At 36.1% G+C, this 24,231-nt stretch overlaps 3 protein-coding genes and 1 non-coding gene across 4 annotated transcripts; 2 read left to right on the top strand and 2 right to left on the bottom strand.

Moving 5' to 3' along the window:
- Nucleotides 1–900: 900 nt before the first annotated feature.
- On the top strand, nt 901–2,334 carry LOC131625744 (peroxygenase-like). The gene is made up of 6 exons (XM_058896584.1): nt 901–1,082; nt 1,165–1,314; nt 1,409–1,494; nt 1,575–1,669; nt 1,746–1,871; nt 1,952–2,334. Exons 1-6 carry the CDS (start codon nt 974–976, stop codon nt 2,109–2,111), a joined length of 726 nt encoding a protein of 241 aa, XP_058752567.1. The 5' UTR covers nt 901–973; the 3' UTR covers nt 2,112–2,334.
- A 4,159-nt stretch (nt 2,335–6,493) lies between these two features.
- On the bottom strand, nt 6,494–6,600 carry LOC131625769 (small nucleolar RNA R71). The gene has a single exon (XR_009290946.1). It is a non-coding gene; the product is annotated as a small nucleolar RNA R71 (small nucleolar RNA).
- Nucleotides 6,601–20,393: 13,793 nt separating this feature from the next.
- Nucleotides 20,394–21,427, top strand: LOC131625760 (uncharacterized protein At5g64816). The gene is made up of 2 exons (XM_058896598.1): nt 20,394–20,468; nt 20,807–21,427. The coding sequence occupies exon 2, from the start codon at nt 20,858–20,860 to the stop codon at nt 21,233–21,235; it is 378 nt and encodes a 125-aa protein (XP_058752581.1). The 5' UTR covers nt 20,394–20,468; nt 20,807–20,857; the 3' UTR covers nt 21,236–21,427.
- A 601-nt stretch (nt 21,428–22,028) lies between these two features.
- Nucleotides 22,029–23,402, bottom strand: LOC131625759 (acid phosphatase 1-like). Its single transcript, XM_058896597.1, has 3 exons — nt 22,812–23,402; nt 22,496–22,705; nt 22,029–22,406 (listed from the first exon to the last, which is right to left on the bottom strand). The coding sequence occupies exons 1-3, from the start codon at nt 23,204–23,206 to the stop codon at nt 22,229–22,231; spliced, it is 783 nt and encodes a 260-aa protein (XP_058752580.1). The 5' UTR covers nt 23,207–23,402; the 3' UTR covers nt 22,029–22,228.
- Nucleotides 23,403–24,231: the final 829 nt, after the last annotated feature.

The raw sequence follows: 24,231 nt of genomic DNA, 5'->3' as shown, positions 1-24,231 counted from the left end.
TTCGTTTTTAGTCCCTATAAAAAAAATGGCGACATTTAGTCCCTATAAAATTACTTTTTCATTCACTTTTAGTCCCTCTACAGGGACTAAAAGTGAATGAAAAAGTAATTTTATAGGGACTAAATGTCGCCATTTTTTTTATAGGGACTAAAAACGAAATTTGAGATATTTATAGGGACCAAAAACTTATTTAACCCTAAAAAATAGGGTAAAGATCCTCTAACTTTAAGGAGGGAAAGTTAGGGTGACTTTAGGCAATATTTGTATGATATAAGGGAGATGGTGATATTAATTTTGGAGGGAAAAATTAGTGAGAGAAAGTATATCAAGTGAGAGATAGAGAGAAAGTTAGGAAAAGGTAGAGAAGGGGAAGTTAGAGGATCCATGCCCTAAAAAATACTAGTAAATATTAACTAAATCATTTACTCTGTTATTTGTTTAGATAGTCGATGTGGGGCAGAGGACTGTTGTATTAACACAAAATTTATGGAGTTTTTCACTTTTTCTAAAATTAATAAGCCGATGTTGAACTAGGGTATTGCTAAAATGAAATTAATGTCGTGTATCAAGACTGTTTCAATTATTAGTAGCCTAAAGACAACAAAGTTGTTTATCAAGACTGTTTATTGAGTTTTGGTGTAGAATTTAAAATCCACATTACACTCATCATACCATCACTTCAATTATTGCAACATTCAATTTGACATATTCTAGATTTCTAGTGTAAATCCACAGAGGACAAGTATCACCTCCTAACTTGACACAGTACAAACTAGCAAACCCTTGCTTGCAGGCCACGTATAACATGTCTATCATCGCTGTCTCTTCCTTCTTTCTCCATCTGTTTTTCTCTCACTTTCCCTACAAAAAAGTACAGATTAAGTGCATATATATAGAAACATTGAGAAGATATCACATCAGATCAGAGTAAGATAGCAAGCTTAGTTAAACAGAAACAAACATCAACAAAAAAATGGCTGTGGAGATTGAGAGAGAATCAATGATAACTGAAGCTCCTAATGCACCTGTTACTACTGAGAGAAGGGTTAGAACCGATTTGGAAACTACTCTTCCAAAGCCATGTAAGTTTCAATTCTTTTATTCTTACTTTTTTTGTGTAACACAAACTATTTACATCTATTTTTTTGCATGACTTTCTCTCAGACATGCCTAGAGCATTTACAGCTCCTGATACAAGCCACCCAAATGGAACACCAAACCACAAGCACCACAACATGTCTGTTCTTCAACAGCATTGTGCTTTTTTTGATCAAGATGGTAATGGAATCATTTATCCTTGGGAAACTTACATGGGTAAGTAAGATCACTTTTATTTTTCATACCTTGTTCATACTGAGTCTAGTTTCATAAAGATGAATGAATCTTGATCACGTTAAAACATTTTCAGGGTTTCGTGCTCTTGGATTTAATGTGATTTTTTCAGTTATGGCGGCTATTGCCATCAATCTTGCAATGAGTTATCCCACTCAGCCTGTGAGTTATTCATTCTTCTTAAAAAATATATATGCATTTCAAATGTTTTAAGTCTTGGTAAAGAAGTGTAACTTTTGCAGAGCTGGTTTCCTTCACTTCTGTTTCCTATATACATACACAACATGCATAAAGCAAAACATGGAAGTGACTCTGGAGTGTATGACACAGAAGGACGGTGAGTGAGTCAAAGCTCAATACAATCATTATTATAACATGTAATAATAATTACTATGAACTTCATGAACATGCAGTTATGTACCAGCAAATCTTGAGAACATATTTAGCAAGTATGCTAAAACTGAACCTGACAAGCTTACCTTTGGAGAGATATGGAACATGACTGAGGGAAACAGAAATGCATTGGATCCATTTGGCTGGTGAATTTCTGAGGTTTCTTTTTTTGGTTCAATTATGATGGAAAAAATGATGAACATATGTGGATGATGAATGTTTGCAGGGTTGCTGGTAAATTGGAATGGGGGGTTCTGTACTATCTTGCAAAGGATGAAGGTGGTTTTTTGGCTAAAGAAGCTGTTAGGAGATGCTTTGATGGTAGCTTATTTGAATACTGTGCTAAAATGAATGCAGCTAATAAAGATGAAGTCAAGATGGGTTGAAATTGAATCTACTGTGAGAGGTTTTAGTGGTGTGAATTATGATGTAATAAAGTAAATAAAAGTTGTTATAGGAACTTTGGGTCTGGGATTTACCCATTAAGGTGTCTCATATTTAATAATGGGATACCACCTTGGGGGACTGTTCTGGTATATATTATGTGAATACTCTGCTACCTTGCTTGGTAAATGTTATTTAAAATTCTGTTTGGTTTTTGTTCCTAAACATTAATAAGACTAAAGGGTATGGGTGGCTTATATATTTTAGGGTTTCAAATTTTGAAGATAAGGGGATACAAGCCATTTGTCTTTAAGCTGTAAAATAAAGAATATAGGTGGCATATATATTTTAGAAAGTTTCAATGTTGTTTTTACTTGTGAAGACTATTATCAGTGAGAAAAACAACTTATGATGGCATATTTCAATGTTGTTTCTACTGGTGAAGACTATTATCACAATGAGAATAAAAAAAACTTATGATGGCATATATATTTTAAAAAGTTTCAATGATGTTTCTACTGGTGAAGACTATTATCACAATGAGAAAAACAACTTATGAGATTTGAGATAAGGTATGGTAGATATTTGAAGGTTGTTTTATAGTATTTAAATGAATTTTGTAAAATAAGTTGAGATAAAGGGCACAGGTGACTTATATGTTTTAGAAGATTTTAATGATGTTTTTTGTTTCTGTTATTAACTGGTGAAGACTATTATCACAATGAGAAGAACAACTTATGAGATTTGAGATAAGGCATTGTAGATATTTGAAGGTTGTTTCATAGTGTATTTTAATGAATTTTGTGTTGGGTGCAAGTGTGAGTGATTAAAGTTTTACGTTGTCTATGAATAAGTGAAATCTTAGATTTATAAGAGAGATGATTTATTTATCTATCATCTTAAGGTTTTGGATTGAGATGTGGTGTCTCACTCTTTTGTGATCCTGAAGTATTGATCTCGTTGGTGCTCCCGATTCTCCTAGATTTTCCAAAAATATTGGGGCCTTGGAGTGGTTTAACTTCGAGTGGAATTTATTTTTCATGATAAAGTATATGATTGTCAATATTGATAATATGAAATTCTTGAAGTGATTTATCTTCAAGGGAAATATATTTTTTATGAGAGAGTATGATAGTTAAATATTTTTTTAGAGTGTTGTAAGATGTAGTTAAATATTTTTTTGGAGGGTGTGTGTACTGGGGTTTGAGTTAGTTGAGCGTATATCACGTGTTGTAACAATTTTTACATAGGGTTATTCTTTGGTTATCATTTGACAACAGTCGTGATTTTTTTCCCGGTTTTGAAGTTTCCACGTTAATATCTTGTGGTGTTATTTTGTTATTCTTTTTTCTTTATATGTGTTATTTTCCCAACAACTGATATCAGAGCCAGACATGCAAGCCATGTTGTCTTTTTAAGTTGTTATTGATTTTTTAAGGAAATGTTTGATGTCAAAGGAGCTATATAAGTTGTTATTATTTTTTAAGGAAATGTTTGATGTCAAAGAAGCTTTATCTGGTTGGTTGGTGTTCATTTATACGAATAAATTTTCAAACACCTATGATAAGTTTGTATTAGAAAATATGAAAACTACTCTTATCCGCCGTCAACGCTTTTTCTATTGGAAAATTAAACTAATTCAGTTTGATGGTAAAATTATGAATGTGTCATCCTATTTTGCAAATCAAACTAATTCAATTTAATGGTAAAATTATGGATGTGTCATCAATTGATATCTAAGAGGTAAGAAGGGTTATGAGTTGATGGAAGTGGAATGTTGACGATTGGAGTTCATTGATCGCTGATGTACTAAAGGGAAAAAAAGAATAAGTGCCTGGGATAAATATATGGTGACATATAAAGAGGAAAACTATACAATCTTAAAGGGAGGTTACGATGGTCTTGAGTGTTATGATTTGAATGTTTCTAAAGGGGTGTAAAACTTAGGAATAAAGATCTTCATAGAGGCATTTAAAAATAAGAAAAGTCAAACATGGGTGAAAAATCATGTATTGATAACACGATTTTATATCGTATATTTAGCCTAAAATCCATAGATATTTATAGCATTTTCCATTTATTATGTCAATTTATTATGATATTACGCGTGTATTTGCTTTGTTTCAGGTTTTACACTTCAATTACGACTATTTGCGAAAAGGAAAGAAAATCGAGCTTAAATGACCAATATTTATGCTTAAAAGACGAAAGAGGGGTGCAATTAGGACCCAAAAAGCCCAAAAGAGCAATCCAGCCCACGAAGGAAGCAACCAAGGCCACACTAGTAAGCAGAGACGCACGTCTCTGCCACCTCAGCAAAGGGGAGACGCACGTCTCCACCTCCCTAAAGAATCTCCACTTGAGACGCACGTCTCAAGTCAGTCAAGGCCACTCCCTGAAGAATCGGAGACGCACGTCTCCAAGTCCCGGTCTGCAAAAAGTTCCGTTTTTCACGCAAAGCAACTGCAAAGCCTCACCTATAAATAGAGGCAGTCACTTCAGTCCAAGGGGTCCGATTTCCTGCCAACGAAGTGCTGCCGAAATTGTACCGCGTACTGCTTTTTCCTTATTCTGTCTTCATTTAACCGTCTATTTTCTCACAACGATTTCTACACTGGAAATTGTTGTGAACTTTTCATAGATCTAGCCTTACGTTAGATTTATCGCTTTATTTTCCTTGTTTTTATTTTCTGCCATTTAAATTCCGAAGAACGATCCAGCCAACCTGTGGCGGAAGTTCGAGTACTTCAAGATTCAATTCAATCCAGATTTATTTTAATTCAGGTTTTTTATTTACCGCCTTATTTATATTAATTATCTGCATGATATATTATATGCCATTTAATATGCTTATTATTATGAACCGAACCGATTTATGTATGTTTAATCGTATTAATATGTCTGGCTAAAATACTAAAGGTGTCGGTATGTAAAGTAAGTTAACCGTAGGGATCCGAAATAAATTGGCTTAAATTATGTTTTATTAATTATCACTTATTTTTGGTTTATATGTCTAATTTAATTAGTAAGTCTTAAAACCAATAGAGCGAAAGTTTGAGGGATTAGGACGGTCAAAGGTTAAAACCAATAGAGCGAAAGTTTGAGGTCTTTAACTGGATAGTAGACATAGGACATTAGTTTTAAGGATGGCGAAAGCGTATTAAAACTAATTGGAACTTATTTATTTTCAAAAATTGTTTTTACACTCGAGCGGGATGGCGAAAGCGTACGTTAGGGATATTAGCTTGCTCCGAGTCAACAGAGCGAAAGTTTGAGATTAGGAGATTTAAATAGATAACAACCTCATAAAATAGGCATTTTATTAATTACATTGTTTCCAAAAAGCTCTTCTAAAATCTAATGGGATGGCGAAAGCGTACATTAGGATTAGGAAAGTAGTCTGAATCAACAGAGCGAAAGTTTGAGACGAGGATTTTTAATCAATTGGAATTAGTAAAGATTTTTAATTTAATTATGCAAAAGCCAATGAACCTTCGGATTACCTTTAGTTAAACGAAATACATACTGATACCTGTCTTTTATTATTATTCTTTATTTTCTCACAATCACTTTCCCTTAGGAACAATCGAAATTTTAGTACTCCTAGCTTTACATAGTAACCTTAGATAACGGTAGATCGATTCATAGTCCCTGTGGATTCGATATCTTTTAAAACTACACGACACGACTGTGCACTTGCAGTTATCAGATTTATAGACACGTAAAGTCGCGATCAAGTTTTTGGCGCCGTTGCCGGGGACTATTTAAGTCGATATCGTAACTCACTGTTACACCGTAGAGACTAGGAAAATTATTCCCTTTCTTTTTGAACGATTGTATGCCAAATACTCGTTCAGAAGGAGGAGACTTAATACAACGAATTAACGAGATCGAACGTTTCATTAACGTTAAACGTCGAGCTCGCAACCTTCCCGAAGTAGCAGAAATTCCGATAAATCAGGAATTGATTTTTACTGATCAAATCAATCAAATCACCCCGAAGTTAGAGATGGCTGCTATTCGTCCTCTTAGAGACTATGCCGCTCCTTCACGCGCTGAACCGCATTCAAGTATCGCACCACCTGCGATTGAAGCGAACAATTTCGAACTGAAACCTTCACTGGTCCAAGCTGTTCAACAGAATCAATTCTCTGGAAGCCCTGTAGACGACCCCAATCTCCATTTATCTGTGTTCGTGCAATACGCCGACACTATCAAAGCCAACAACGTTAGTTCCGAAGCTATTCGATTACGCCTTTTCCCTTTCTCCTTGAGAGATAGAGCGAGAGCGTGGCTTCAATCCCTGCCTTCCAATTCCATAACTACGTGGGACGAATTGAAGAGAGTATTCTTAGCAAGATACTTTCCGCCTAGCAAAACTGCTATGCTTAGAGGTCAAATCAACGGATTTACCCAGAAAGATAACGAATCGCTTTTCGAAGCTTGGGAACGTTACAAGGACATGCTTAGAATATGCCCTCATCATGGACTCGAACCATGGCTGATCATCCATACCTTTTATGGTGGTCTCTTATATAACACTAAAATGACTATAGATGCCGCTGCTGGCGGAGCATTAATGGACAAACCCCATGATGAAGCATACAAACTCATAGAGAACATGGCACAAAACCATTACCAATGGGGAGGAGAACGCGCCGCTCTAGAGAAAGCCCAAACCAAAGGAGGAATGTACGAAATTAGTGGTATAGACCGCGTTAACGCTAAAGTAGACGCTTTAACTCAAAAGATCGAGAATTTGACCATCACTCCTTCAGCCACCGCTGCCGCTGTAGCACCTAACTGCGAGATTTGTGGATTGACTGGGCATGTAGTTGCTGAATGTCAACTCTTGACTGGAGTCCCATCTGATCAAGTAAATTACGCTCAAGGAAACCCTTATTCTAACACGTACAACCCTGGATGGAAAAACCACCCGAACTTTTCTTATAAGAACAACAATGCGTTGTACGCGCCTGGACAAGCACCTGCTGTACCACCTGGCTACCAAAAAGCGCCTGTAGCTGCTCAAAACACCCCTAGGAAGTCAAACCTAGAAATCATGATGGAGAACTTCATAGCTTCCCAACAACAAACCAATAAAGACTTCCTGAATCAAAACATCCACAATAGCGAGCAACTAAAACAACTATCGAACAAAGTAGATGCTTTAGCTACGCATAACAAAATGTTAGAAACTCAAATCTCACAAGTAGCTCAACAACAAGCACCTACTGCTGCCCCTGCTGGCACGTTTCCTGCTCAACCACAACCTAATCCTAAAGGACATGCGAACGCGATAACACTACGAAGTGGAACTAATTACGATGGACCCATAGATCCTAGAACCCAAAACGTACCCATGTCACAACAAGAGCCAAAGGAAACCCAAAAGAAAACAACCGACGAACAAACTGCTAAGACTGATGAGAACAATAACGAAGTGGAACCCGAAAAAGAGAAACCTTATGTTCCACCACCACCTTACAAGCCACCAATTCCTTACCCTCAGAGATTAGCTAAATCAAAAACCGAAGCGCAATTTAAAAGATTTGTAGAACTTCTGAAGCAATTAAACATAACCATACCATTCACAGAAGCCATAACTGAGATGCCTTCGTACGCTAAGTTCTTAAAAGAAATCTTATCAAACAAAAAGAAACTCGAGGATAACGAAACTATAACGCTTACCGCTGAATGTAGCGCTATCATCCAAAACAACATGCCTCCAAAACTGAAAGACCCTGGTAGTTTCTCTATACCCTGCGTAATTGGAAAAACCATTATAGAGAAAGCCTTGTGCGATTTAGGAGCTAGTGTTAGTTTGATGCCCCTTTCAACCTGTAAGAAACTCAATCTAGGTGAGCTTAAAGCAACAAGAATGTCTCTTCAACTAGCAGACCGTTCAGTTAAATATCCTGTAGGAATGTTAGAGAACATCCCTGTTCGTGTAGGTCAATTCTACATCCCGACTGACTTCATCATTATGGATATCCAAGAAGATTCTAACATCCCGATCATTTTAGGAAGACCATTTTTAGCGACCGCTGGTGCAATTATAGATGTAAAGCGAGGAAAGCTTACTTTCGAAGTAGGAGAAGAGAAAATAGAATTTATCCTTTCCCAATTCCTAAAAGCACCTTCTATAATTGACACATGCTGTTCTGCTGACATAATCGACGAGTGTGTCAAGGAAATAAAATCCGAACCAAATAAGGAAACCGAAACCCTAAGAATTCCTATGCCGCCAATTTTTGAAGATGACAACTGGCGTGAGGAATATCAAGATAACCACCTGAGTGAATGCTTAGCTTTAACCCCTGATCCTATACCTGGACCAAAGAAACCTGCTATAGAGCTGAAGACACTTCCTACCGATCTTAGATACGAATTTCTAGACGAAGAACTAAACCGACCAGTTATAGTGAACGCCAACTTAGGACGAACCGAGACTGAAAAATTACTTAATGTCCTAAGAAAATACCCTACCGCTTTAGGATACAACATATCAGATCTGAAAGGTATAAGCCCTTCTCTGTGTATGCACCGCATTATGCTCGAAGACGATAGTAAAACCTCTAGGGAACATCAAAGGCGAATAAATCCTATTATGAGCGATGTGGTTAAAAAGGAAATCCAAAAACTGCTAGAAGCTGGAATAATATATCCTATATCCGATAGTAAATGGGTTAGCCCTGTTCACGTCGTACCAAAGAAAGGAGGAGTCACTGTAATCACTAACGCAAAAGGAGAATCTGTAGCACAACGTACCCAAACTGGATGGAGGATGTGCATTGACTATAGGAAGCTAAATAAAGCTACCCGAAAAGACCATTTCCCTTTACCTTTCATAGATCAAATGCTCGAACGCCTAGCTAAACACTCACATTTTTGTTATCTGGATGGATACTCCGGATTTTTCCAAATTCCTATCCACCCTGACGACCAAGAGAAGACCACATTCACCTGTCCTTATGGTACATTCGCTTATAGACGAATGCCTTTTGGACTCTGCAATGCACCCGCGACCTTCCAAAGATGCATGATGGCAATATTTGCCGACTTCCTAGATGGAATAATGGAGGTCTTTATGGACGACTTCTCTGTCTGTGGAGGAAGTTTTGAAACATGTTTAGAAAACCTTGAAATGGTGCTTAGACGATGCGTAAGCGTAAACCTAGTCCTTAATTGGGAAAAATGCCATTTCATGGTTCGACAAGGAATTGTACTTGGACACATCGTATCCGATAGAGGAATCGAAGTTGATAAAGCAAAAATCGAAATTATCGAAAACCTTCAACCTCCCAAAACCATTAGAGAAATAAGAAGTTTTCTGGGACATGCTGGTTTTTACCGACGCTTCATTAAGGATTTCTCTAAAATAACCAAACCCTTAACTGAACTACTCATGAAAGACGCCGAATTTATTTTCACCGATAAATGCACTGAAGCATTTCAAACGCTTAAACAAGCATTGATCTCTGCGCCAATTATGCAACCTCCCGACTGGAATGAGCCTTTCGAAATAATGTGTGACGCAAGTGATTATGCTGTAGGAGCCGTTCTAGGACAAAGAAAGGATAAGAAACTACATGTCATATATTATGCGAGTAGAACCCTAGACGAAGCTCAGATGAATTATGCCACGACAGAAAAAGAATTATTAGCTGTCGTATTCGCATTAGACAAATTCCGTTCTTACCTGGTAGGAGCCAAAATAATCATATACACTGACCACGCCGCCATTAGGTACCTCCTAACCAAAAAGGACGCTAAACCAAGACTTTTGAGATGGATCTTGTTACTACAAGAATTCGACCTGGAAATTAAAGATAAGAAAGGCACTGAAAATGTCGTAGCAGATCACCTCTCTCGATTGGAAAATCTGAAACCCGAACAAGTACCAATTGACGACGATTTCCCTTATGAAAAACTCATCGCCCAATTAGAAGCAAATGAATTCGAACCATACCATCCAAACTCTGAAACCGAGAAATTAGCTGAAATAGCTTTAGCCCGATCTGACGCACCTTGGTATGCAGATTTCGTAAATTACCTAGCTGCTGGTGTGCTTCCTCCTGATCTAAGCTACCAACAGAAGAAGAAATTCTTCCATGACCTAAAACATTACTATTGGGACGACCCACTCCTTTTCAAAAGAGGCCCCGATGGAATCTTTAGACGTTGTGTACCCGAGGAAGAGATAAGAAGCATAATAACACATTGTCATTCTGCACCGTGTGGAGGACACCATAGCACATCTAGAACCTGCGCCAAAATCCTTCAATCTGGACTTTTCTGGCCCAACCTGTGGAAAGACGTCCATTTTGCTATACTAAGCTGTGATAGATGCCAACGAACTGGAAACATTTCAAGACGCGATGAAATGCCTCAAAAAGGCATTCTAGAAGTAGAAATATTTGACGTCTGGGGAATAGACTTCATGGGACCGTTTTCGTCATCGTTTGGAAATCAATATATACTCGTAGCCGTCGATTACGTTTCAAAATGGATAGAAGCTATTGCTTCTCCTACAAACGATACACGAGTAGTTATTAAACTTTTCAAAAACGTCATCTTTCCTAGGTTCGGTGTGCCAAGATTGGTAATTAGCGATGGTGGTTCCCATTTCATTTCAAGAATACTTGAGAAACTCCTACGAAAATATGGAGTAAATCATCGAATAGCCACACCATACCATCCACAAACAAGCGGTCAAGTAGAAGTATCTAACCGCGAAATAAAACAAATATTGGAGAAAACTGTTGCTATATCGAGGAAAGATTGGTCAACCAAGCTAAATGAAGCTTTATGGGCTTATAGAACAGCTTTCAAAACTCCAATAGGAACTACCCCATTCAAACTCGTTTATGGAAAATCATGCCACCTACCAGTAGAGTTAGAACATAAAGCCTATTGGGCCATTAAGAACTTAAACCTAAACTACACTGCCGCTGGTGAGAAACGACTTCTAGACATAAACGAATTAGAAGAACTTAGACAAGACGCTTACGAAAACGCCAAAATCTATAAAGAGCGAACGAAAAAATGGCACGACAAGCGTATATCTAGGAAAATTTTTAGCATAGGCGATAAAGTGCTCTTATTTAATTCTAGACTAAAATTATTTCCTGGTAAGTTACGATCTAGATAGTCTGGCCCTTTCGAAGTAACTAACATATTTCCGAGTGGAGCGATAGAAATCAAAGGAGAAACCGTCAAACCTTTTGTCGTAAATGGGCAACGTCTTAAGTATTACCATCATCTCGAATACGATGAAAACATCGAAGTTTTTAAACTTGACGAACTGCCCGCTCTTTCGAAAAAATAGTTTTCTATTTTTAAATCGTCGAGCTTACGACATTAAACAAAGCGCTTGGTGGGAGACAACCCACATTTATTTATTCTTCTATTTTTCTTATTAAAACTTTAATTTTTCTAATTTTTTATTTTTATTTTTCATTTTTTTTAAACTTTATTCTATTTTAATTTTAATTTTAATCATTTTTGATTTTTCATACATCTTATAATAATTATTATAATTATAACTACTATCTATGAATTGAGAAAATATTTCCGTTATAATTATATTTATTATTATAACTTGTTACCTAAGCTTAATTTTAACTTTTTATTTTATTTTAAATAAACACTAGCCTAATTCTAACTTATCCTAATATTTTCAACTTCTAGGTTTTTCAATTAACTACTAACTACGATGGAAGGAGTTGATAATATGGAAGTTGTGTTCCGTGGTAGAGGACAAGAAGCAAGATTTAACAAGCTGGCTGAAAGACACATGGAATTGACTTGCTATCCTCACCAACCAACTATGGTGAAGCTTGGTATCGAAGAAAGCATCCTACACCTGCTTAACCAAATCGGTTGGACTGGTTCTCACTTGTTCCGCAAGTTTAGCACTTATCGGAAGCTCACTCTGGAATTCTTGAGCTCCCTGACCTATCTTCCAAACTGTGGACAAGGACTGAAAAAAGGAGTTATTCTCTTTAGACTCTTTGGTATGGAGTTTAATTTCTGCATCCGAGATTTTGCTGAAATGTTAGAACTACCTCATGGACCTGATGCATACGCCCAAGTAGCTGAAGAAAATCTTCCATACTGGGAGCTGGAAAAATTCTGGGGGAAAATCACTGGAAATGATAACCCTGAAGAGAATGAATTTCACTCTGAGAACATCCACAATCCTGCTTTCCGCTACTTTCACAAGATCCTTGCTCACTATATTTTTGGAAAGCCTGATAATGTCACTGAAGTTACTAGAGAAGAGTTATTCATCATGTTTTGTGCATCTCAGAATCGCCCGGTCAATGCCATCGCATTCATGCTTACAAACTTCGAGCGCATCACGCAAGACGAAGTTTCACCCATTAGGATTGGCGGATTTGTCACTATGATCGCTAATGCCATAGGAATGAGAGTGCCTTTGCTTAGATTGACACCTTTTGGTACCCATACCTCTATGGACATCAATTTCTGCTTTAATCGTGGTATCATCGGTAATCTTGGACCTGATCGTTTTGAATTGCTCATTGATAACAAAGTTTGGTATCAGTTCACCTTACCGAATCCTAGGACAAGTGTGCACAACCCTACCAACTGGCTTTACTATGGTCAGATTCCTGAGAGAGAGCCATCACCTGAAACTCCTCAAGCTTATGAACATTTTGATGAGGAAATGCCTGCATCTGAATCTGAACCAGAAACACCGCCTGGATACTATGAACCTTTACCTGAAGATGAACCGATTCCTGAATATGAACCTTTGTTAGAAGACGAGCCTGTATCTGAGTATGAACCTGAAACTCGTTCTGAAGATTCCGTTGAAGATCACACTGTTGATATGACTGATGTCGAGGTCGAGCAACAACAACCCGCTACATCTACCGCATCGGTGAATCAAAGAATGCCTAATCTGAATACGCACGAGCAAGCCATCACTGCGCTACAACAAGATATACAACATGTGCGCAACGAGCTACACACTTTGCAAATGCATTTCTTCGATTTTATCGACACCGTAAATGCTCAGTTCGACGAAGTTTTCAAACACATTCAGTCTAATCAGAACAACAATAGACGTGGCTAGATGTTACCGTATTAGATTATTAGATTTTTATTTCTAGTTTTAGTAATTTCTATTCCTAGTTTAGATTTACATTTTTTTCTGCACTTTTGCTTTCTGCTTCTGTTAACACTCAGTACTGGTTTAATTTTAAATGCAATATTTTATTCACTACTGCTGCTGTGTTATAATATTCTGCTGCTGTGTTATAATATTCTGCTGTCTGATTGCTATATATTCATGAATGCATATCTCTCACTCAGTCTATTTTTTTTTGCTGTTTAAAGTATAAAAAAATGACACTGTTCTGAACTAGTATCCCATACTTATTGCTATCTGTCAGAACTTGTCTTGACAAGTGCATGCGTGGAGATCACCTCCCTAAGCTAGGAGACGCACGTCTCCACCTCTGTGGGACCAGACCTCAGCATGCAAGGACAGGAGACGCACGTCTCCATACCCTGTCCCCCAGCAGACTGACTGCCTGAGACGCGCGTCTCCCAAGGCCAGCAGTCTGCATTTGACCACGCAGACCACTCCTCTCTCCCTCTTGAATTTTGAATTTGAATTTCAAAATTCATTCTCCTCATTCTTCCCCTATTTATTCCATTTAAACTCCATTAACCTCATTCATCCTCCATCATTCACCTCTTAAACTCCATTCATTTTCCATTCTTCTATTCTATTCAAACTTCAAACACCACCATTAATCCATTTTAATTCTCCATTAACCACCCCATTTTCAAACCCCACTATAAAACCACACCACCACCACTCTTCTTCCTCACAACTATCACACCATTCTCTACTCTTCTACACTACATTTTTATTTTTCATTTCCATTCTCACCATGCCTCCACGTTCATTAATCCGTAGTGAGCGTCCCGAGCGACCACCTCCCGACCTTTCAAACATTATCTTCCGAGATGATGCTCAACGAACAAAATATGTTGCTTTCTACGAACGTTCGGTTGTTCCCACAAAATTTGTGAACACCGAGTGTCTAGAAACTTTGGGTCTCATTGATGGTGTCACCCGTTTGCTCACTAAATCTAGCCTCCACCATCTTTGTACCGAACCCGTACCTACTTATGAGCCGCTCGTCTTAGAATTTTTGAGTTCCTTCAACTACGACACTCCCTCTACTCAACCATTCTCAACCGGTAGCATCCAATTCCGGATGTTCAACCGTGAATATGCTCTAGATCAAGATGTCGTAGCTTCATATTTGCATTTTAATCATGCTCCAATTGCTCACCGCTCAATCTTTCAAGAACTCAATGGTCGATCCTGGGAGGATCTCGCTTTTGAATTTTGGTTCCATCTCACTGGAGAAAATCCTACCGGTTGGAGAGCTCTTCATGCTTCTCACATCCAAAACCCCGCTATACGTTATTTTCAACGTGTCTTGGGGCATATTATTTTTGCAAGATCCAACAACCACAAGGTAAACCAAAATGAATTATTTTTCCTTTACTGTGCGCTTAACAATATCCGTTTCAATGCCGCACCGTTTATGTTCCAACACATCCAAGGCTTAGTCAACGCCCCCGCTACAAATCCATTCTTGCTTGGAGGCATTATTACGACCTTGGCCTGTGCTTTAGGTCTTGGTGACGAGCTCCTATCACTCTCTCATCTCATGAAGCCTGCTCAGTCACTCGATCTCACTTACTGCCGCGATTCCCACTTGGTTTCACCCCGCCATGATGGCCGATACACTTTGGTCGTCAACAAAGTTCCTATTCCTTATGTCATCCTTCCTTGTCCTGAAAGAATTAACATCCGTTATGTTCAACGTTGGAGGCTTATTGAAGACAACCCTCAAGATGACCAACAAGAACATCCTAATGAACCTATGGATGCAAATGAAGAAGAACTCAACCAAGGGCAAGCTGATGTCAACCAACCTCCTCCAAACAACCCTCCGCCTATCACTCTTGAAGCCATGTATGCTGCTATTCAACGCCAAGATCAACTCGTTCAAGCTATGCAGACAAACCAAACTGAAACAATTAGGCTCATCCGAGAGATGCAACAGGAGCACCGTGACTATGCTATTAGGAACGAAAGTCAATACGCTGAAATTGCCACATATTTGCATGATCTTGACATTCGTGTTAATGACTCTCCTGATAGACGTCGCCGTGTTCGTACAAGAGGCGCGAGCAGTTCTCGAAACCGCAACAATGAGGAGTAGTTCTTATGCACTGAGGACATTGCATCATCTAAGTCTGGGGGAGTCGTATTATTTATATTTCCTTTAGTTTTATTTTTCCCTTCAGTTATTTCCCTTCCTTGTAATGTTTTTCTAATTCAATAAAGAATATTTATGGAATTTAAGTCTTATATGTATAATTCCGTAGTTATTTCAATTTCTTCCATTTTCTTGAGCCATAACAAAAAAAAATTTTTTTGCTCCTAAACGATAAACGCAAACCCCACACGTTCGAGAAATACAAAGCTACTCAATCACTCAACGCACCGAAACTGAATTAGTCAATATCCTTATTGTCGCAACACTCTAAAACCCCCGAATATGCATAACCGATTTGAATACCCGTTATACCAAAACCATCGACTTTAAGTTTTGAAATAACCCTTAGTAGTTTATTCTAGCAGTCGGCACCGTCTTAGATACAAACTACGCAGAGAGTCGATGAATATAAGTGTATGATCCTCATAATAATTATGTGTTCAGCTATAAGAAGAAATGTGCCTACTAAGTAAGGTGATCCTCACAAGATCATTTAACCTAACGGTCGCAAATCTCATATACAAAGAATTTAAAAACTCACTGTCGATTGGTTCAGAAGTCATCTGGTAATGAACTTGGTAGGAAGGACTATTGTCCGATTCCCCACAATCTACAAGTGAATGCTAAGGAGTATACCACATATTGTGCCAGAACTCCATGAGAAGGATCATAGTCACTAACCGACTACTCTGCTATGTGCGTGTCAAGATAATGGGCTTAATGTGATTGCGCGCGAATGAAAAGGGTGAAACATGATGACAAGTCAAATAGGTCGAGCTATAATGGCATGATTCGGATTGGTATGCATACTGGGAGTTGTTTAGTGTTGTTACTATAGGTTTATTGCTAAGATTCGTTATTTCCGAATAAGAACACTATGTAGCTAAGTATGACTGAACGACGTGGTGGAAGTGTGTTTCAATTATCTTTATCTTCTTATTTTGCTTGAGGACAAGCAAAGGTTCAAGTCTGGGGGAATTTGATAACACGATTTTATATCGTATATTTAGCCTAAAATCCATAGATATTTATAGCATTTTCCATTTATTATGTCAATTTATTATGATATTACGCGTGTATTTGCTTTGTTTCAGGTTTTACACTTCAATTACGACTATTTGCGAAAAGGAAAGAAAATCAAGCTTAAATGACCAATATTTATGCTTAAAAGACGAAAGAGGGGTGCAATTAGGACCCAAAAAGCCCAAAAGAGCAATCCAGCCCACGAAGGAAGCAACCAAGGCCACACTAGTAAGCAGAGACGCACGTCTCTGCCACCTCAGCAAAGGGGAGACGCACGTCTCCACCTCCCTAAAGAATCTCCACTTGAGACGCACGTCTCAAGTCAGTCAAGGCCACTCCCTGAAGAATCGGAGACGCACGTCTCCAAGTCCCGGTCTGCAAAAAGTTCCGTTTTTCACGCAAAGCAACTGCAAAGCCTCACCTATAAATAGAGGCAGTCACTTCAGTCCAAGGGGTCCGATTTCCTGCCAACGAAGTGCTGCCGAAATTGTACCGCGTACTGCTTTTTCCTTATTCTGTCTTCATTTAACCGTCTATTTTCTCACAACGATTTCTACACTGGAAATTGTTGTGAACTTTTCATAGATCTAGCCTTACGTTAGATTTATCGCTTTATTTTCCTTGTTTTTATTTTCTGCCATTTAAATTCCGAAGAACGATCCAGCCAACCTGTGGCGGAAGTTCGAGTACTTCAAGATTCAATTCAATCCAGATTTATTTTAATTCAGGTTTTTTATTTACCGCCTTATTTATATTAATTATCTGCATGATATATTATATGCCATTTAATATGCTTATTATTATGAACCGAACCGATTTATGTATGTTTAATCGTATTAATATGTCTGGCTAAAATACTAAAGGTGTCGGTATGTAAAGTAAGTTAACCGTAGGGATCCGAAATAAATTGGCTTAAATTATGTTTTATTAATTATCACTTATTTTTGGTTTATATGTCTAATTTAATTAGTAAGTCTTAAAACCAATAGAGCGAAAGTTTGAGGGATTAGGACGGTCAAAGGTTAAAACCAATAGAGCGAAAGTTTGAGGTCTTTAACTGGATAGTAGACATAGGACATTAGTTTTAAGGATGGCGAAAGCGTATTAAAACTAATTGGAACTTATTTATTTTCAAAAATTGTTTTTACACTCGAGCGGGATGGCGAAAGCGTACGTTAGGGATATTAGCTTGCTCCGAGTCAACAGAGCGAAAGTTTGAGATTAGGAGATTTAAATAGATAACAACCTCATAAAATAGGCATTTTATTAATTACATTGTTTCCAAAAAGCTCTTCTAAAATCTAATGGGATGGCGAAAGCGTACATTAGGATTAGGAAAGTAGTCTGAATCAACAGAGCGAAAGTTTGAGACGAGGATTTTTAATCAATTGGAATTAGTAAAGATTTTTAATTTAATTATGCAAAAGCCAATGAACCTTCGGATTACCTTTAGTTAAACGAAATACATACTGATACCTGTCTTTTATTATTATTCTTTATTTTCTCACAATCACTTTCCCTTAGGAACAATCGAAATTTTAGTACTCCTAGCTTTACATAGTAACCTTAGATAACGGTAGATCGATTCATAGTCCCTGTGGATTCGATATCTTTTAAAACTACACGACACGACTGTGCACTTGCAGTTATCAGATTTATAGACACGTAAAGTCGCGATCATGTATGCGGACTTGTTGGACTATTGAAACATGAAAAGGTGGTTGAAAGCAAGTGGATGCAAGTGACAAGATAAAAGTTACATGATAAAGAGTAGTAAGGTGGTTGATGGATAAAATGATATTACTATGTTCTCAAGTGATGAAGAATTTTTTTTTTTTTAAAACTATTGATTTCTGGCAATTTCAAAACACATTTCTTTCTCTTAATCACTCTAAAGTTTTAAGACATATTTCTACACTTAACCAAAACATGAGATCTGGTTAGAAATGAGTTTACCCATCAAAAGAAAAGCCAGCGGTGATATTGATAACCATAAAGCTTAGTTAGTATTAAATGGAACCGATTATTATAAATCTTGGTAGTAATATAATTTATTTTATTTACATTCAATTAAATTATATCACAATATGCACGATTCTATTGTTCCACCACACATTCAAATGCATTATAAATATTTAGGAGTAGGCAACAAAAGAAGAATAACAAGAGGGAAATAGAAAGAAGAAGGTCAAACGTGAAGTATTGTTAAAGAAATCGAAACAGATGACATTTAACTTCTTTTTTCTAATCTTTATTGTACAACTACTATAAGTAAGAGTAGCTAATTTCTATTTTGTTGGGGGTTAGATGTATTCCATATTCATGTATCAATCATGATCGTGGTATTTTATGTAAATTTAATTATACTTTAATATTGATAAACTTATTCATGCTTAATGCTTGTTTTAGAATAGCTTCCTTCCTTTAAGCAAAACACGCATCTAAAATCAAACTCTAAAGCATAGACAATAGAAACCATAAGTCACAAAAGTTATGCTTTCACAGAACTGCTGCTCTTGCTGCCCACAACTATTGTTCCTTTCACTACTGTCATTATGATATGTTATGGTCGTCTTCTTCGTATTCAAGTTCTCTTTGTTAATTTTCATATATTTTTGTACCTTTTTTTTCTTCTTTTTCTTCATCAAAACTCATTTAGATCTTGTTACAAAATAGTTTTGATATGTGTTTGAGGTGTGAAACATGTTAATGAATGTGTGTTTTGTTATATTCTATATGTCAAGCTTTGAAATCCCTTTCCAACTTTCTGATACTAAGTGTTAACTTTTATATTTGATAGGAAACTTGCAAAGGAAATGATGTCACTATTTCGTATGGAATAAGAGCAATTTGTAATTTGTTTGAACAAATATAGCATGAAACATATTATTTTAAAAAATAATAGTATAAAATACACCAAAAATACGATAATGGAGAATATACAGATGAATATAATGTTTAAAAAAATAATAGTATAAAATACACCAAAAAACACGATAATGGAGAATATACGGATGAATATAATATTTAAAAAAATAAATATTGTAAACCGATCAACCAAACCAAACCAAACCGAACCAAACCGGTTAGTTTGGTTCGGTTCCATTTTTGAAAAATGTTGAAAACCGAACCGAACCAAACCAAACCGATGGAAATATCATTGGTTCGGACCTTTTTTCAACCAAAAACCGGTCCAAACCGATCCGATTACACCCCTAGATTAACCGGTAATATTAATTGTTGATTGGAAATGCATATTACTTGTTAAGATAGTAAATGAATACAAAACTATAAAATCTAATCCAAACAAGCTTTTTCATCTATCAGAACTCAAATCTTATTTATAGTTAATTCAGTATTAAGTTTTCAACACAAACAAATTTTTACGACTCTTATTTAAAATCACAAAAATATTAAACAACTTTTGAAATTGCACCAACCTCTATAGACAAGATAAATTAAATACTTGTTCTACAATACATATCTTATACTTTGTGATATTTTCGCTGTACTTTTGTGATTCTCACTCTTATTTCATTTAAAGAATAAAATCATAATTATAGTTAATAACTTAATATTAGTGTCACTTGAGTTAAATTTTAGAGCATTTAATTTTTATTTTAATTTCAAAAAATAAAAAAGATTTTGTTTATTTATTGATAAATTTAAAAAAAAATGCTAACGAATGCCTCTAAAAACTTTAAAAAGATAAGTTTTTTTAAAAATAAATATATTCAAAATATTAAAAATAAAAAAAAATTTAAATTTTTTAATGAGTCTCAAGATATTTTTTTTGAAAAAAGTCCGGAGAACATTTGCTAATATGACTCTTCTTTAAAAAAAAAAGATATTAACTGATTGAATAATAAATAAATTTATCTTTTGATATATTTCAAATTTAAAAAAGAAAACAATAAGATAGTACATTCGAATATAACTTAAAACACATTGATGGTACCGTTCTGTCTTTCTCCGTCAGTGTCTTCCTACCCGCTGGTTAGTATCACTTTCATCCCTTCTTCTTTCTTCTTAACCCCTTTCTCACCATTCTATCACTTCATCATTTTCATTTCTACTTATTTCTTATTCAATCATAATTTCTAATTTATTCTAAAACATGAATTGTTTATCTCTCGTTATTACGATTCAATCAAAAATTGGGTTCCACTGTTTGTAATTATCCATTTTTTAAACTGTTTTGTTTTGTTTTGTTTTTTTCATTCGTGAAATTATAACTTAGTGTTGTATTATATGCTAACTTTCTCGTAATTCTTACTTTTCAATTACATTACATGATGAACTTAGGTTGTTTGTTTTGTTTACATTGTGTGCAGCATCGTGTGAATTACAAGAGCGGTTGAAGTTTTGTAGATTTTATTAGTTAGATGGGTGAAATTTGGTGGTCAATTTTGGGGGCAGCAATCCCTGTGGTTATTGCAGGACAAGCTTTTAGAGTGAAGAAAAAGAATGCGGAAGAGGAGAGATTAGCGAGCGCAAGGGGAAGAGAAAGGAGTTCCGATGAAATTTTCGTCTGCGAAAGAGTGTGCACTTCAAAGAGGATGTTGAAAAAGGTTGGTTCTTTCTCAAAAGATCCCATTCCTGATACTTGTGTTACTGTTTGTGGTGTATCTGATCTTGATGCTTGTGCTGATGCTTGTGCTCGCACTGTTTGTGTTAACCAACATCAAGTACCGAATTGGAATGACATATGTCTTAGGAGATGCCAGAGTGAGTGCCTTAAACTGTCGTCTCAATCTTCTTAGAAGTTAGTTAGTTGCATTTAGGCGATGAAATATGTACTCTTATGTTTCGAGTTTTGTAATGTTGGATAATGGTTCGGCTCATAACGCCAATTGCTGAATGCAGATTTATTATAAACAATTATCACACTCGTTACTGAAAAGTTAGGAGTTGTCTGTGTATTACTTTTATGGTGTAAATTTACAATTTTTAAATTGTGTTATGTGGATGAATACTTCATTATTAGAGCTAACTCGGGAGGATTTGAGCCTGCTCTCACCGGTTTAGGTTTTTAACAACTAAGATCCGGTATATAGTTCATTGTACACCCTTGGCACTTATAATGAAAAGCTAATGTAGTAATTAGAAAGCTAGAAGGCGCTGAAATGGTGGATGCATGGTGGATGCTTAGCTTGGCATAAGCACTTTCTCGAGAGTTCTTCGGCAGATATCATTTTATTTTGTCGTCGGCTTAGTGATAGAGCCAAAAACACATTTTGAGAGATGTGAGTTGTGGACTCGATGTTTGATGAGTTCAAAACAGATTGTTGGTCAAGTAGATTAGAGGTTTGCTCAGGTGGAAATGTTTGGAAGTTACGAGAGCTTATTTAGCAATAGTTCTAGTAGGAGTAGCAATGCGTCTAGTGGTAGTGATGTTGACTTAGTGCTAGTGATGTTGAGTTTAAGAATCGGAGAAGTTAAGGTTCTTTTCTTCTTGAGTAAATATTGGATTTCTAGTTTTGAGCTTATTTGATTAAAGATAAACTTGATCTAGAGTATACGAGGCCGTGTTTGAAGAATATGAGAACCTAAGCATGGTGGTCGAAGAAGAAAATGGATTTGCAAATAACAGATTCATTCATTTTCATACAGTGCTTATTCACCAAGCAACACTTATTTAATCACAACCATCAATATTTTCTTAAAACATCTAACAAGTACAAGCATATGTTCCTCAATCACTCAAGGTAGTATTTCATATATGTAGAAGTAACACTGTTACCGTAGATGATAATTTAGGCAACATAGTACATTGGGTTTGGAAATTTGAATGCTCTTATACCGCTAGGGTTCCCCTCAAAGCTACTGAATTGGTCACCTAAGATTCCCCAAATGCGATAACCATTACTAGTTAAATGTTTTCTCACTTGCGACTTGTATTCTGCCACTGATGCCAATTCATTAGCAGGATCTCTGCAATGGAAGGAAAAGGAAAGGGATTTTAGTTTGGTTATTAGAATCAGTTAGATATATAAAGAGAGTAAGAATTAAGTTTTTCTAACCTCAAAATAAGACTAGTCCACCCATAATAACCGACATTGACAAGGTTATCAATTGTTGCTGATCTGAGATACTCCCTTCTCCCAGAAATCAAAATGATCTGAATTCCTCTTGATTTAATCTCTTTGAAGAGCCTCAATGAATAATCAAGAGCAGGGGCTTTACCCTTGCTCATCCATTCCTCCAAAGCCGTCACGTTTATTTTCTTTCCCCTGTTGTCAATAAAAGCCTCATCAGATTAAGCAACATCAAATCATCAGTAAACAGTTAACATGAAACGATTAGTAGAGACTAAGATGGATTCTGAATAATCCATACAGATTATTCTTGTAGAAAGGAACCGTAGAAAGAAGAGTATCATCAATGTCGAAAATCCAAGCATCTTGACCATCTTTCTTCAGATTGCAGCTAGTACTAAGATAAACCAAACATTCTTCAGTTGTCCTTTCCGAGTCTACACTGTATTGAGTAGACCTAACATATTTACCAATGTATTCAGTGCATTCTTCCGGCACAACCTGGAAGTCTCGGATATTATGCAGCTCAACGTTGATTCTCCAACTCTCGCAATAATTCTTCAAACTGATCTTCAGTCCATTGTGTGTCTTCTGTTTTAATATGTTCCAGTCTGCAACTGTTACAGGAACCAAAAGACATACAAAAACTAAACAGAAAACAAGTGATTTCTCCATTCTTTCTTGACCAAAAAACATGTAATGATATGGAGAATACTGGGAAATAAATGGACCAAAGTATTCCTTTTTTGTGCGTGTGCAGTAGATCCAGGTCACATCACATGGGTCTGAGGGCACATAGTGCTACAAACGTTCATGTGCACCATCATCTCCATGCTGTCATGGTTGACAAAACCAAAAATCTTAAATTTAAATAGAATTGTTTATTTTGATGAGAAAGATACTTCTAACTGCATACAAGATGACAAGAATAACATGCTTGCATTTTCCTGTCACAGATCACAGATAGGTTAACTGTTGAATCACAATATATCCATATGTTCTAAATTTGTTTAATATTTCAATTAAAATATGAGAACCAGATCATATATGACAAAATGTTTTTTCTGTGACTTTTGGCTTATTTGTCTTGCATGAATTTCTAGATTTTTTTACCTATGAAAGCAATAATTCAAGAGTTTGACAAAATGTATTGAAATTATTTATTAGTAAATCATTAATATCATAGTTAGGCACCGAAAAATCATTAATGCTATAGAGTTGCCAGTGAACTGAGTTCGATTGACATCCACATAAACAGAGCAATGGTCCATGGAAATACAACTTTTGAAAGAAACATTGAAATAAAGAGTATATTTAAAATAGTGAAGAAAACAAAAGGATTTTATATGCAAACTTAACAGGTCATATCATAGATCTCAAATGGTTATACAACTTTTTGGGTGTTTAAGAGATTTTATGTGTACAATTTTACTAAAAAATTGAATTTTTGAAAAAACTTTGTGCTTTTTTAATTTTTTGGATTAATATATCGGTATTTTATGAAAAAAATTGAGTTTTTTTCATAATTTTTTAAATATTTATTGTATTTAAAAAAAAGGGTATAAAAGCATATAATTCACACATGTTTTTTAAAAACAAATGTATAATCATAATTTGCTTTCAAAAATTTGATTTTATACTTTTTTTTTTTCGAAAATCTGGTATAAATTCATATTTTTCATATCAAAATTTTCAAATATTTGATATAAAATCATAAATTC

Source organism: Vicia villosa, unplaced genomic scaffold (assembly GCF_029867415.1).
Source record: "Vicia villosa cultivar HV-30 ecotype Madison, WI unplaced genomic scaffold, Vvil1.0 ctg.000236F_1_1_1, whole genome shotgun sequence".
Taxonomy (NCBI): domain Eukaryota; kingdom Viridiplantae; phylum Streptophyta; class Magnoliopsida; order Fabales; family Fabaceae; genus Vicia; species Vicia villosa.
This window is presented reverse-complemented; position numbering and strand designations above follow the sequence as displayed.